The sequence below is a fragment of the Nyctereutes procyonoides genome, unplaced genomic scaffold (genome assembly GCF_905146905.1).
Source record: "Nyctereutes procyonoides isolate TBG_1078 unplaced genomic scaffold, NYPRO_anot_genome, whole genome shotgun sequence".
In the NCBI taxonomy this organism is placed as follows: Eukaryota; Metazoa; Chordata; class Mammalia; order Carnivora; family Canidae; genus Nyctereutes; species Nyctereutes procyonoides.
The window spans coordinates 1,223,165-1,237,196 of record NW_026575040.1 but is presented as its reverse complement, the minus strand read 5'-3'; the positions used below and the strand labels follow the sequence as shown (position 1 = coordinate 1,237,196).

Sequence of the window (14,032 nt, the reverse complement as noted above, 5' to 3'; positions counted from 1 at the left end):
CCCGGCAGTCAGCACCTGGCACCCGGAATCCAGCACTCAGCACCCAGCACCCGGCAGTCAGCACCTGGCACCCAGAACCCGGCACTCAGCACCCAGCACCCGGCACCCAGCACTCAGTACCCGACACCCAGCACCTGGCACTCAGCACCCGGCACTCAGCACTCAGTACCCGGCACTCAGCACCCAGCAGTCAGCACCTGGCACCTGGAACCCAGCACTCAGCACCCGGCACTCAGTACCCGACACCTGGCACCCAGCACTCAACACCCGACACCCGGCACTCAGTACCCAACACCCGGCACCCAGCACCCGGCACTCAGCACCCGGCACCCAGCACCTGGCACTCAGCACCCGGCACCCAGCACCCAACACCCGACACCCGGCACTCAGCACGCAGCACCCGGCAGTCAGCACCTGGCACTCAGCACCCAGCACTCAGCACCCGGCACTCAGTACCCGACACCCAGCACCCGGCACCCGCACAAACGTGTCTCCGCCTCGCCCCGCCGAGCGCGAGCCCGTCTCCCTTCCGCGGCCCCCGGGCTCCGGGCTCTGGCGGTTAGTCCTCCCTCGGCGCCTCCGGCTCCCCGCCACCCTGACCCAGCAGCGGGGCTCCGCGGATGCGGCGTCTCCGGGGGAGGAGGGCGCGGCAGCCGGCGTCGTGCGCTCCGACCAAGCGCCAGGCCCGCGCGGCGAACGTGGCTCAGCCGGGGCAGCCTCTTCGCTCCGCCAAACCCCCAGCCAGCCCCGCGCGTCCAAGGGCGGCCCGAGGCCATGGCGCGGCCGGCGCTTCGGCTCCTTTAAGAGGCGGGGCCTCGCCGCCGCCGCCGCGAGCGCGATTGGCCGGCGCCGCCGGGGGCGGGACTCGGTTGCCGGGGAGCGGCGGCGGCCCGGGGCCCTGCGGCGGCTGCGCGGAGGCGCGAGGTGGCTGCTGGGGCGGGGCTGCGCGGCGGCGCGGGGGCTGCGGGAGCGCGGCAGGACGAGCAGTTCCCGGCGGGAGGCGCCGCCGCCATTGCCGCCGCGCTCGGGGCCACGGCGCCGGCCGAGCAGGGCTCCGGGCCGCCGGCACCATGGGCCAGTGCGGCATCACGTCCTCCAAGACCGTGCTGGTGTTCCTCAACCTCATCTTCTGGGTGAGCGCGGCCCGGGGCGCGGAGGCCTCGGCGGGCGGGGAGGCCGCGGCGGGCGGCGGGCGGCGGGCGGCGGGCGGGCTCCGGGCGAGGGTCCCGCGGGGGCGGGGCGCCGGCGGGCGGGGCTCCGGGGCTTTGGGCGGCCCCGCGCGGTCACTCGAGGTCGGCCCGGCGGTCTCTGCGGCGGAGGCGCCGCGCCTTGCGCTCGGGCCCCGGCCGCGTCTCCGTTTCCGTCTCCGTCCGCGTCCCCGTCTCCGTCCCCGTTTCCGTCCCCATCTCGGTCCCCGTCCTCAGGCTCCGGCCCCGTCCCCATCCCCCGACCCGTCCGCGTCCCTGTCTCCGACCCCGTCCCGGTCCTCAGGATTCGGCCTCGTCCCCATATCCGACCCCGTCCCCATCCCCTTCCCCGACCCGGTCCCCAGGCTCTGGTCCCGTCCCCATCTCCGTCCCCGACCCCGTCCCGGCCCCGTTCCTGTCCCCGCGGACGCCCCCGGGCTTAGGCTCCGCAGGCTGCGGGGCTACCGGGCCGGGACACGGAACACGACGGGTACCTACAGGGAAGCCTGTGTGCGCCGTGGCCGCCGGCGAGCGTGAGCCCAGTGGTGAGCCCGCCGAGCAGGGTCCGAGAGCAGGGCCCGCCTTCATTCGGGGGGCTCCGGGCGCTCTCGGGCAGCCCCCAGAAGCGGGGTGTCCGGGCATCTCGTTTGGGCGCAGCCCGTCCTCACCGGGCGCTTCAGGGAGGCCCGGCCCACCTGCACCTGCCCCACCTGCACCCACCCCCCAGATTCTGTTAAGCGTCTCTTCCCTCGCATCCTGTGACTGGGAAAACCTTGAGTGGTGCGGGAAGGTGCGCCCCTCAGCCGGTCTGCCTCGGGCCTAGACACCTGCCCCGCCAGTGCCTCCCTGCCTCTGTGCCCCTCCCTCACCTGCGCCCCCCCCCCCCCAATCGGGAAAGAAGCCCAGCCTTCAGTGCTTCCGCACCCGCGGTGGTCCTGAGAGCGCTGCTCACAGTCGCCTGCCACCGGGGGCTCCTGGGGTCACCTCCAGCTAGAGCAGCGCTTCTCACACCTTAGTGGGAGTCACAGACCTTTTTAAAAAGTAAAAAGTAAAAAAAAAAAAAAAAATTCTTCCAGGATCTTCAAATGAGAAACAGCTGTTAGGTAATAAGGTGCTTAGGCAGAGACTTGGTTGGCTTTGTACCCTGTACAGGTTCTTGGGATTTTTTATCGGCGTAGCTATTTGATTTTGAAAAATAAATTATCAAGTGGATTCTAGGCTGTTCAGTCTCAGGCACTGGAATTGTCAATGAAACAAAATATTTAAAATACAGGAACTAGGGACGCCTGGGTGGCTCAGGGGTTAACCCTCTGCCTTCAGCCTGGGGCGTCATCCCGGGTCCTGGGATCGAGTTCCGCTCCGGGCTCCGTGCAGGGAGCCTGCTTCTCCCTCTGCCCGTGTCTCTGCCTCTCTCTGTGTGTCTCTCAGGAATAAATAAATAAAATCTTAAAGAAAATACAGGAACTATTTTCTTTATTTAAATTTTTGGGGATCCCTGGGTGGCATAGCGGTTTGGCGCCTGCCTTTGGCCCAGGGCACGATCCTGGAGACCCGGGATGGAATCCCACGCCGGGCTCCCGGTATGTGGAGCCTGCTTCTCTCTGCCTGTGTCTCTGCCTCTCTCTCTCTCTCTGTGACTATCATAAATAAATAATAATAATAATAAAAAGGAAACCAAGTTGGGTTCCTTTAAAAAAATAATAAAATAAAAAAAATTGGGGGGCGCCTGGTTCGCTCATTTGGTTAAGCGTCCGACTCTTGATGTTGGCTCAGGTCATGATGTCCAGGGCCTGAGGTTGAGCCCTGCACCCTGGCTGACACTCTGGGGAATTTGCCTGGGAGTCTCTCTCTCTCCCTCTGCCCCTCCCTCCCTCCCACTTGCATGCACTTTCTCTTTAAAATAAACAAATCTTTAAAAATTAAAAAAATAATAATTGTCATTTACTCTAAAATATCAGTTGGGGATTCCTGGGTGGTTCAGCGGTTTAGCGCTGCCTTCGGCCCAGGGCGTGACCCTGGAGACCTGGGATCATCAGGCTCCACATCAGGCTCCCTGCATGGAGCCTGCTTCTTCCTCTGCCTGTGTCTCTCATTAATAAATAAAATCTTAAAAAATAAATAAATAAAATATCGGTTAATTCTAAGTGATTGCTTGTGAATCTTTAGTTTTTTTTTGCTTTTTTTTTCTTATGGCTTGTGAATCTTTAGAAACGCTGTAAGTATATGTACTGCTGGTATTTCTGTGAAGAGATGTTAGATTGAACTTTAGTTGTGCTTTTTTGTGGTGGATTATTGCCAAGACTAAAGTCATACTGTGTAGTAAAAATACCCTTTTTCTAGGTTAGCAGGATAGTAAAGCTTTTGTGAGATGTGAGAAGTTAAGCAATGGGGGTGGGGTGGGAATGTGGCTTAGAGCAGGATTAGCGGAACATAACTAATGAGGAAACAGTTTGAGATGCGTCTCCTACTAAAGGATCAAAGGACAGACTGTTGGAATCTGACAATGCTGGTAAGGATAACTAACATTTGAGTGCTTCTGACACCAGGCAGTGTGCTAAGCACTTTACAGTGAGTGTCCTCACAGCAGCCCCATCTGGCAGCAGATCCTCTCCTGCATATTTTACGGATGAGGGCGTTGAGGTTTACTGAGCTGAAGTTGCACACCCAGGCTGTGGGAGCCTGCCTTCAAACCAGGTTGTCTCGTACTTTAGAGCCCATGATGTGAGAGCAAAGTGTGATTTTAAAAGATTTGGAAGCAGAAGGGGACTCCTAGGCCAAGGTCGAGTCACTGTCTCTAAACCATACTAGTTCTAACCTTGGTTGGAGCCTGCACCATCATTTAAACTACACTGACTTGTCAGTTTAAAACATTAGGTCATTATGAGGAAGTACATACAACAGATGTTAACTTGTTCTGAGAATTTGTAATGCATTCTTCAGGGTTTGTTTTGTTTTGTTTTTAAAGATTTTATTCATGAGAGACAGAGAGAGAGAGAGGGGCAGAGACACAGGCAGAGGGAGAAGCAGCCTCTCTGCAGGGAGCCCGACACGTGACTCAATCCCAGGATCCCAGAATCAGGCCCTGGGCTAGAGGCAAACGCTCAGCCCTGAGCCCCCTGAGCCACCCAGGCGTCCCCATTCTTCAGTTTTAATAAGTGTATTCTTATATAGCGGCCCCTCCTTCCTTTTAATGCCTTAACACACAGACACACAGGGAAGAATAAACATTCCCTGCATAGAGCGTATCCAGAGTTTACCTAGGTTCCCTTGGGCAACTTTGTGAAGACTTTATAGCTCTGTAGCACTGGTTCTTTACTATCAGATGGTATTGGCTGAATTATGGATACTGGCTGACCGTGGATTAATTGCTTTGGCAAGTTCTTTAAACTATACCATTTAATATCTTGATAGTCCTCTTTTAGTTGGCAGTGTTCAATGAGCTGTTGAAAGAGCTATGTACCTGAAATACTTGGGCTTGGCATTACATGACCTGACAGTCAAAGTTGTTAATGTGGACTTGGTCTGGATCCTTTTGGACAGTGCAGTGTAAGAAAGCTACCTGTGGAAAGACACAAACTAAAAGGAGCAATCATTTTTAAAATCCTGAAGGCTGGCTTGTTAGAACTAGAGAGTTCCTTACCAAATTCCAGAATGTTAGGGTTTGTAGCTTGCAAGATAATTTTGGACAAGGGAAGTCAGGTGTACAACTTGAATCTCGGAGTGGCATACCTTTAAATGTAAGCATATTAGTGCTAGACCATGACATTTTATGGAAGACAGGAGTGTTTGAGGTATATGGACTAAATGTTGAAGACTATTGGCGTAGTCATTAGCCTCTTCTCTAAACTGCACCTTTGTACCAAGGCCAAAAAGAATTAATTCAGTGGGTCGTTTGATCTGACCCAGAGGAGGCCCCGTCTAAAACAAGCTTAAGTCAGTATTTTTTAATTTTCAAGTTTTATTCTGGTAAATTAGTTGAGAATTCAGTCAAGTTCCATATAACACAAATTGCCCTTTTTCTACCCTATAAGAAAAAGCCAATTGGCTAGTATCTATTTTGCTATTATGTGTCTTAGGCATTATAGGGACTGCAAGAGAAAACCTTGTCTATGCTTTAGAATTTGTAATGTGACCTATCTATTCAGACTTATTTTTCATCTGTGTGAGAGGCAATAGTAACACTAACACGCCTCTGGAGTAGGAAGTACTACAGGAAGTCAGACACTTTTTAAATGCCTTTAGAAATAACTTCAGATTGTGGCACCTTCACTAATCATCATTCACTTATATAAAGTACCTATACATACAAATCATATTTGAAAGCCATATATAACCTTTAAGATTTATCTTTAAAGAAATTATTTTGAGGGATCCCTGGGTGGCGCAGCGGTTTGGCACCTGCCTTTGGCCCAGGGCGCGGTCCTGGAGACCCGGGATCGAATCCCACGTCGGGCTCCCGGTGCATGGAGCCTGCTTCTCCCTCTGCCTGTGTCTCTGCCTCTCTCTCTCCCTCACTGTGTGCCTATCATAAATTAAAAAAAAAAAAAAGAAATTATTTTGATGTAGTACTTCTAAGTATATTATAATTAAGCAAAAGTGCTTTGTTAAATATAGCACAGATATCTGAGCATTTAATTTGTGCTTATGTTATTGATAAAATGATGGAAAAGACAGTAAAGGTGTTCTTACAGAACTTTCTAGTGGGGCAAGCAAAAATAAGCAAGAAAAATATCAGATACTGACGTGATTGTGTAGACAATTAAAACATGGTGATATCATAGAGTGAGTGAATGGCTGCCTCAGGTCTGCAAAGAAGGTGAAATTTAATCTGGACTTTAAGGAGGAGCTGATTTGGGGGTGATTTGATGGTGATGAGGGCGTTTAAGGCAGGGAACAGCCTGTAGGCCTAATGGCAAAAATATACTTGGTATATTCAAATTACCAAAAGAAGATTTAACTATACTTCTGTGCTTTTTTTTTTTTTTTTTTTTAATTTATGTGAGAGAAAGAGCACAAGCAAGGAGAGTGGCAGATGGCAAGGGAGAAGGAGGATTCCTGAGGCACAGGGAGCCCGATGTGGGGCTGGATCCCAGGACCCTGGGATCGTGACCTGAGCCGAAGGCAGACACCTGACCAAGTGAGCCACCCTGGTGCGCCTACCGTCATGCTTTTGTTTAAAAAAAACTTTTACATTATTTCAAGGAAACCTTCTTGTCAGAAATCTCCTTATACGTATTTTGTGTTTTCCCGCACATCATACACATTTGGATTGGGGATATGATAACTTTTAAAACTGGAAATTTCCTCAGACGTCCTGGAATTAACTTCTCTGTTTCCTGTATTTCTATCCTCATGAATGACTACTCTGACAAAGACTGTGTCATCAGAACACCCCTTCAGCTAACAGTTTTGTTTTTTCCCATAATTGTTTTTCAGTTCACTAGGAGAAAAGCAAACTGTCAGTAAGCAAGTCATGGTACATAATAGGAGACCTATTTCTTCCCTTGTCTTTGGCAGTTAAAGACATTGAATGTTTCCAGTCTTACTTCATTTTCAGTCATCTGTCCACTGATAAGTGCCTTGTGGCTCTGAGTGATTGTTGGCTGAAAGGACTCAGCATTGGGATCTTGGAATCAGTCAGGTGACCAAATGCAGGAATGCTCTCTTTAGCTGGAATTTAAGAAATGGGTTGTTTATTAGCTTTTTAGAATGTTTATCATGTATTGAAATATTTTCATGTATTTTATAACATAAGATCCAGTTCAGGTTAGGATTTTTGCAGAAAACATATTCCATAAAATTTATACTTACACCAGACAGGTCTACCTTAAAAATCATTCACTCGTAAATGCTTGTTGAATATTTATGCTTTACTTGTTTCTGAGAAATACAAGAAGCAAAAGACGTAGTCCCTTTTCTCTAACAGCCTGTGGAGTGATGGAGCACATAGACCAAATCATGTAAGACTTCACTGAATTTAATTTCTAGGTGCACCTCCCTCCTCTCCCCATCTCATAAAACTCATGGACAGTCTCAAGTCTTCCTTTATCTCTTCTTCTTCCCCTACCTTAATACATTGGTAGAATCAGTAGGTGAGTAAAGTTACTTGCATTTATAGATCTGTGTCTTTAATTTGCTAAACGTGGTCGATAGTAATTGCTAATGTACTGTATCTACATTGTTGCTGCTATGGGTTAAATACATGACCCCAAGGATGGACAAACTATAAAGTTTATGCATCTCAGGCTCTATATTAAAAACTCATTCTTTCTGTAGTCAGAGTAGGTTATAGGGATAGAAGGTCTCAGGAAAAAAAAATGCATGTTTAAACTCCATGCTTCTCAGATGACCCTTGGGGCCTTACAATCTGAAAATAGCCAGTTTCCATGCTGTTAAAATAATCTGGCTCTGGCATTTGGTTCATCTCCAATTTCATTGCCACCCAAACTTTTGGGTCTTTCAACTGGTAGGTATAAATTGGATTAGGTGAATAAGTTTGTTAAACTAGATAAATAATGGCATAAAAAACTAAATGCAGAAAAAAATGAAAATAGGGCAGAATTGAGGAACATGACCTCTGGAATATCATCAAAGTAATAGTGGTGTAAAAGGATTAAAACATTTCTTCTTTAGGAATAGTGACAATAATGCGGTGATGTAGATAATGATGGCAGAAGAGGCTTATTGTCAAAACTGCAAGCCTAAGCAGGAATTTTTTTCTTTTTTTCTTTTGTCTCCTTGAAAGGTGATGTTGGGGCGTGGGGGGGGGATAATGTGTACTGAAATAATCAAAATTATGTTAGATAATCAGAAAACATCTGAAGATGAGTCAAAGCCAAGTAGACCAGAGAAAAGTGATAAACGGGAGATTGGCAGAGATGCCTAAAGTATTTGGGGTGGAAGAGATGCCTATTTTATATTGGTGGTTAAGGACACATAGAGAAATTCATTCATGAGAAAACAACAAATTCTTGATTTCATATATAATTTTAAATATTTTACTTTTCTGATAATGCAATAATATACTTGCTCTTTAAGAAGACACTAAAAAATATTTTAAGAAAACCAGCATCACCATAGCTCCACATGGAGAGACAAACAGTATTTTAGTGTGTTTTTTAAATGTCTGTATGTGATACGTTTTCCCTTAGCACACAAGTATATTGCTAAATTGTGATTTAACAAAATATTTTTTAAAAGATTTTATATATTTATTTATTCATGAGAGACACAGAAAGACAGACACAGGCAGAGAGAGAAGCAGGCTCCCTGTGGGGAGCCCGACGTGGGACTCTATCACAGGACCCCAGGAGAGGCCCTGAGCCGAAGGCAGATGCTCAACCACTGAGCCACCCAGGCGCCCCTTAACAAAATAGTTAAAAGCTGTAATGCCAAATGTACTTCTGGATGCCAGGGTTTCTTCTTTTCCTTTTGTTTTTGCTATAATTCCGTTACAGTATTATAACATTTTGATGAACGTACTTTCCATACAAATCTTTGTTTCTGTCTGATTTATTTTTGTAAGGATAGATTCCTAGAAATGGAATTAAGAGATACGGAAGCATAAATACTGAGGATGGTATGTGTTGCCAAATTTCTTTACAAAAAGATTATTCTGTATTGATCTCTGCTCCAACCTGAGGGTTCTTTTCCCTTTACCCTCATACATCTTTGAATACAGCTTGGCTTGCCTTTTTTTTTTTTTTTTTTTAAAGATTTTACTTATTTGAGAGAGAAAGAGTGAGGGAGAGTGAGCGTGCAAGCGTGAGCTGGGGGAGGGGCAGAGGGAGCAGCAGACGCCCCACTGAGCAGGGAGCCTGATGCGGGGCTGAAACCCAAGACCTCAGGATCATGACCTGAGTCAGGGCAGAAGGCAGACCCTTAACCGAATGAGCCACCCAGCACCCTGCTTGGCCTTCTTACTGATTTGTTAGGTAGAAAATGATATTATTTTAAGAGCTTCAGAAAATCTTGGTAAGAGTAGATTTAGTTTCTCAGAGGATTTGGAATCTTTGGAATAGCCTTTATTTCCCTTGAAAGTTGATAAAGTGGGGGATCCCTGGGTGGCGCAGCGGTTTGGCGCCTGCCTTTGGCCCAGGGCGCGATCCTGGAGACCCGGGATCGAGTCCCACGTCGGGCTCCCGGTGCGTGGAGCCTGCTTCTCCCTCTGCCTGTGTCTCTGCCTCTCTCTCTCTCTCTCTCTCTCTGTGACTATCATAAATAAATAAAAATTAAAAAAAAAAAAAAGAAAGTTGATAAAGTGAATGAAATATACAGGCATTGGGCTTGGTAAAGGAGCGGTTGTGTATAATGATATAAGGTATTAGTAAGAGTTGAAACAAAGCATATTTGGACTAGAGAATATTATGGTATGTAGAATGCTGAAAGATTTAAGGTGACTTTTAAGATGCTTGTAATGGCACAAAGGTGGAGTGTGGGGAAGCTTTCTGAAATGCATCGTGTAGAGTTACCAGTGGATTCCTTGCAGGAGAGAAGCGTGGTACATAAAAAACTAATATGTGTGAACAGGAAACTGAACTAAATGTTAAAAGATGTACATAATACATAAGATGGATTTCTGCTGGTATTTTTACCCTCTGCTTTCTTTTTGAAATCTGCTCTCTCACAGTGTCTGGAGTACACAGTTTTCACCTTGCCTCTGCGTGACTGTTTTTTTCTTCCAGCATTCCAGTCACTTTTACTTTACTAATTGATTCTTTGAGGTAAAAATTAGTCTGAAGGAGCAGTTCATGCAGGCGGATAAGAACTTGTCAAATGTTGTGATTTTATTTTATTTATTTATTAGAAGATTTTATTTATTCATGAGAGACACACACACACACAGGCAGAGGGAGAAGCAGGCTCCATGCAGGGAGCCCGATGTGGGACTCGATCCTGGGTCTCTAGGAACAGGACTTGGGCTGGAGGCAGGTGCTAAACCGCTGGGCCACCCGGGCTGCCCAAACATTATGATTTTAGCTGAATGACCTCACGTGGTCCTCATCCTTAACACTGTCTTGATTCTTGCCGGTTCTGGACATGAATTGATGACTGTCTTCTGTTCTTCTTTGCTTTATCTTCACCCAACTGTTCTATGGGATGCGTTCACCTTCACATTTCTAACTTTCCATATAGGTACACTTCTCACAGCAGCGCTGTTTTATTCCCTACTGATAACAAATCTCAATTTTTAATAGGACCACATTCCCTCGTCAAGTTTCACTGTGGGTGATGTGCCCCCTTTCCTTTCATATTCCTTCTTCCTTAGGAAATTAAACAATTTAATAATTTTGTGGATTTCAGCATTTCATCAGCCATTTCTTTCACAGAAGATTTGAAAAATAGAAACAAAAACCACCCATCTATAGTTTTCTGTAATTTATAGTTTCTAAACTATAGAAAAAGCAATCTTATGTAAGATTGAAATGTTTTACTTTAAAAGAGACTTTACATTTGTGTGTGTGTAGTGGGAGGTAAAGGATAAAATGATACCGTACTTCTGGAACTCGCCTTCCGAAATTATATGGCAAGATAGCTTCATTTTTTAGAGAAGTAGCCTGGTGTGGAAAAGCACCAGCTCTCCCAAAATCCTAAAATTCTGTGGCTTAATTTAGGGCATGAGTTTTTTAAAAGATAAGGAACAATAGTTTTTACAAAGATGATTCTTCTGATAGTCTGAGCCCTCAGCCTTTTTCCTTTAACTCTCCCTCCATGTCTTTGTAAAAAGAACAAGTATTTTTAGTTCCCTGTCCTGGCACAAATCCTCCTCCTGGGTGTAGATTTTCTTCCACAGTAACTAAAGCAGCGCAGTTGCTTCCAAGCTCCACATTCCATCTCCTGTTCTGCGGCACCTCGCCCTGCGCGGAGGCTTTGTTGGCCCACCCCAGATCTTTTGATGGACCCAGGCCCACCGCGACCTCCAGAAGCGCGACCTCCAGAAGTGGAGCCTAACCCCACTCCCCGGTGTAAAGCCTTTCTGATAGCCATAGTTCCTATGTCAGACATCTGTGCGACGACCCCGCGTGCTCGTTGGGAATCACCTACAACTTCTCTGCTTACCATGCAGCTCTGCCTTTGTTTTTAGTACTGGTGGTGAGATGTCATTGAAGACGTTGCTTATTGTTTTTAGGTCTTCAGCTGTTGTTAAGACGCCTACTTTATTTTTTTTTAATTTTTTTATTTATTTATGATAGTCACAGAGAGAGAGAGAGAGAGGCAGAGACACAGGCAGAGGGAGAAGCAGGCTCCATACACCAGGAGCCCGACGTGGGATTCGATCCCGGGTCTCCAGGACCGCGCCCTGGGCCAAAGGCAGGCGCCAAACCATTGCGCCACCCAGGGATCCCAAGACGCCTACTTTAGATTTCCAAAGAAACATGTCATTTCATAAGTGGTTTATTATGCAACTCAAGATATAAGCACTGTATACAGATATCAAAAGAAAATTTTGAAGTCCTCAATTTAGGAAACAAGCCTCTGTTTATGACCAGTGTGATTTATATACTCACATACCAGCAGTCAGTGTAGTTTCTGCTTTGGTGTGTGCAGCTAATATACGTTGTTACCCACTATGTGTTCAAAATAGAGCTCTGTTATGTTCTCAGCTCTGCTGTGTGAATTGGATGTTGACTGGTTTGCAGCCTGGGAAAAGATACTGCTCTCAAGTCAATTAGAAAAAAAATAGGCAGCCTTACAGATGGCCTCTCCTGCTAGCCTTCCATTGCATTTGTCACATGTCTGGTGGTATCTGCTGTTGGTTTGTTTTTCTGCTTCCTCAGTCTCACTTTCAGTTGAGTGCTTCAGTCTGGGTGAAGAGTGGGAGCCCTGGAAGCATTTCCCTTGGCTCATTCCCAGGCAACACCAATTGTGAGTCTCTTTAGGTGGAAAACTCATCATTTTGTATTTAAAATGCAAATACTGAGACGCTTGAGTGGCTCAGCAGTTGAGCGTTGGACTTCCGGCTCAGGGCGTGATCCCTGAGATCCCGGATTGAGTCCCACATCAGGTTCCCCTTGAGGAGCCTCCTTCTCCCTCTGTGTCTCTGCCTCTCTCTCTCTCTCTGTCTCTCATGAATAAATAAATAAATTCTTTTAGATAGATAGATAGATAGATAGATAGATAGATAGATAGATAGATGCATGCAAGTACTTCAGTGCCGGTGCTTCAGATTGAATACATATCTCTTCCAGTTTTATCTTGTTTTCATTCAGATTTCTGTAGGCTAAAATTTCATTTATTAGAAGCTCAAAAATAGAATTTATTATTATTATTTTTTAAGATTTTATTTATTCATGAGAGACACAGAGAAAGAGGCAGAGACACAGAGAAAGAGGCAGAGACACAGGCAGAGGGAGAAGCAGGCTCCGTGCAGGGAGCCCGATCCGGGACTCGATCCCAGAACCCTGGGATCACACCTTGAGTGGAAGGCAGATGCTCAACCGCTGAACCATCCAGGTGCCCCTGGAATTTATTTTAATTAAGCCTTTTAAGATATAAATATTGCCTTTTAGAGTAAGAAAGGCTAAGAATCTAAAGAATAGAAAGGTGACTGATGAAGACAAACTGGACAAAATTTGATTTCCATTTAGAATTTTTTTGAATTGAGGACCGAAGGTATTTACTTTAGCAAAATATGTGTGTACATACATGTGCTTGTTTATCACACATATATAGTCAAGAAAAAGTAGCATTGGGGCACCTGGGGTGGTTCAGTCAGTTGAGTGCCCCACTCCTTTTTTTTTTTGAAGATTTTATTTACGTATATGACAGCACAAGCAGGCAAAGGGAGAGGGAGAATCAGGCTCCTCCTCACCGAGCAAGGAGCCCTACACAGGCCTCAATCCCATGAGCTAAGCCAAAGACCCACACTCAACTGCTTGAGCCAAAGTATCCCACTCTTAATTTCGGCTCAGCTCATGACCTTGGGGTGGTGAAATTGAGCCCTGGGCCCTGCCCAGTGGGGAGTCCACTTGAGATTGCCTCCCCCTGCTCTTCTTCCCATGGCTCACAAGCACACAAGTACTCTCAATCTCTCAGTAAATAAATAAATCTTAAAAAAAAATAGTATTTGCTAAGAATGTTACATGGTCTATGTACTTCTATAATTAATGCGCCCAAGCTATTAAGCTATTTTTCTTCTTTTCCCTTTCCTATGCTTACCTTCATCCCATACTAATATATGCCCTAATATGTCCATGAACTCTGAGAACTTTAGAACAGGCGTGGTTGCTGTTTAAGTGCGGCATTTATAAACTAAAAATCTATTCCAGATGTGATGGCTATCGGGTATTTAGTGAACCAGATTGAGTCGCCAAATCATGCTTGAATAGTGAACTAAAAACTATAAACATTAGGCTAAAGAGAAAAAAATAAAAACTAAAGCTTATGATAGAAACGGGAGGTGTGATTTCAAGGGAAAGAATGAGATAAATTGTATCAATAAATTTTGATTGATTGCACCAAACACCTAAAATGGTGTTTAAAGGGTGGTAAAGGGCTAAAAGACAGATGGTCAGAATTTGTGCCCTGAAAGTATGCTGAGACACGCATAGTTATGACATTGTGTGTGTCTGTGTGTAGGAGACATATGTAAGTTGTGACAGTTGTAATGCATGCCCTGTTAGAGAGCCAGGTGATGTGTGAGTGGATAAAAGGCACCTGATCCAGCCTGAAAAGGTCAAGAATCTGAATCTTAGTGGGCAAAAAGGAGTCCTCAGGCCCATGTAGAGCGGGCATTCCAAAGAGCAAAGCAGAGAGGCATAAAGTGAGGGAATATGTGGTACATTTGGGCATAACAGTTTTCTCTTAGGGTTATGAAGGGTAATGGGGTCAGGTGAGGAGCAGGG

General features: G+C 46.3%; 1 protein-coding gene across 1 annotated transcript in view; it reads left to right on the top strand.

Moving 5' to 3' along the window:
• Positions 1-940: 940 nt before the first annotated feature.
• The window catches only part of TSPAN3 (tetraspanin 3), a 28,738-nt gene continuing 15,646 nt past the window's right edge, over positions 941-14,032 (top strand). The window contains exon 1 of the mRNA XM_055319955.1: positions 941-1,133. Coding sequence (XP_055175930.1) covers positions 1,071-1,133 — 63 coding nt within the window. The 5' untranslated portion in view covers positions 941-1,070. The remainder of the gene's footprint in view (positions 1,134-14,032) is intronic.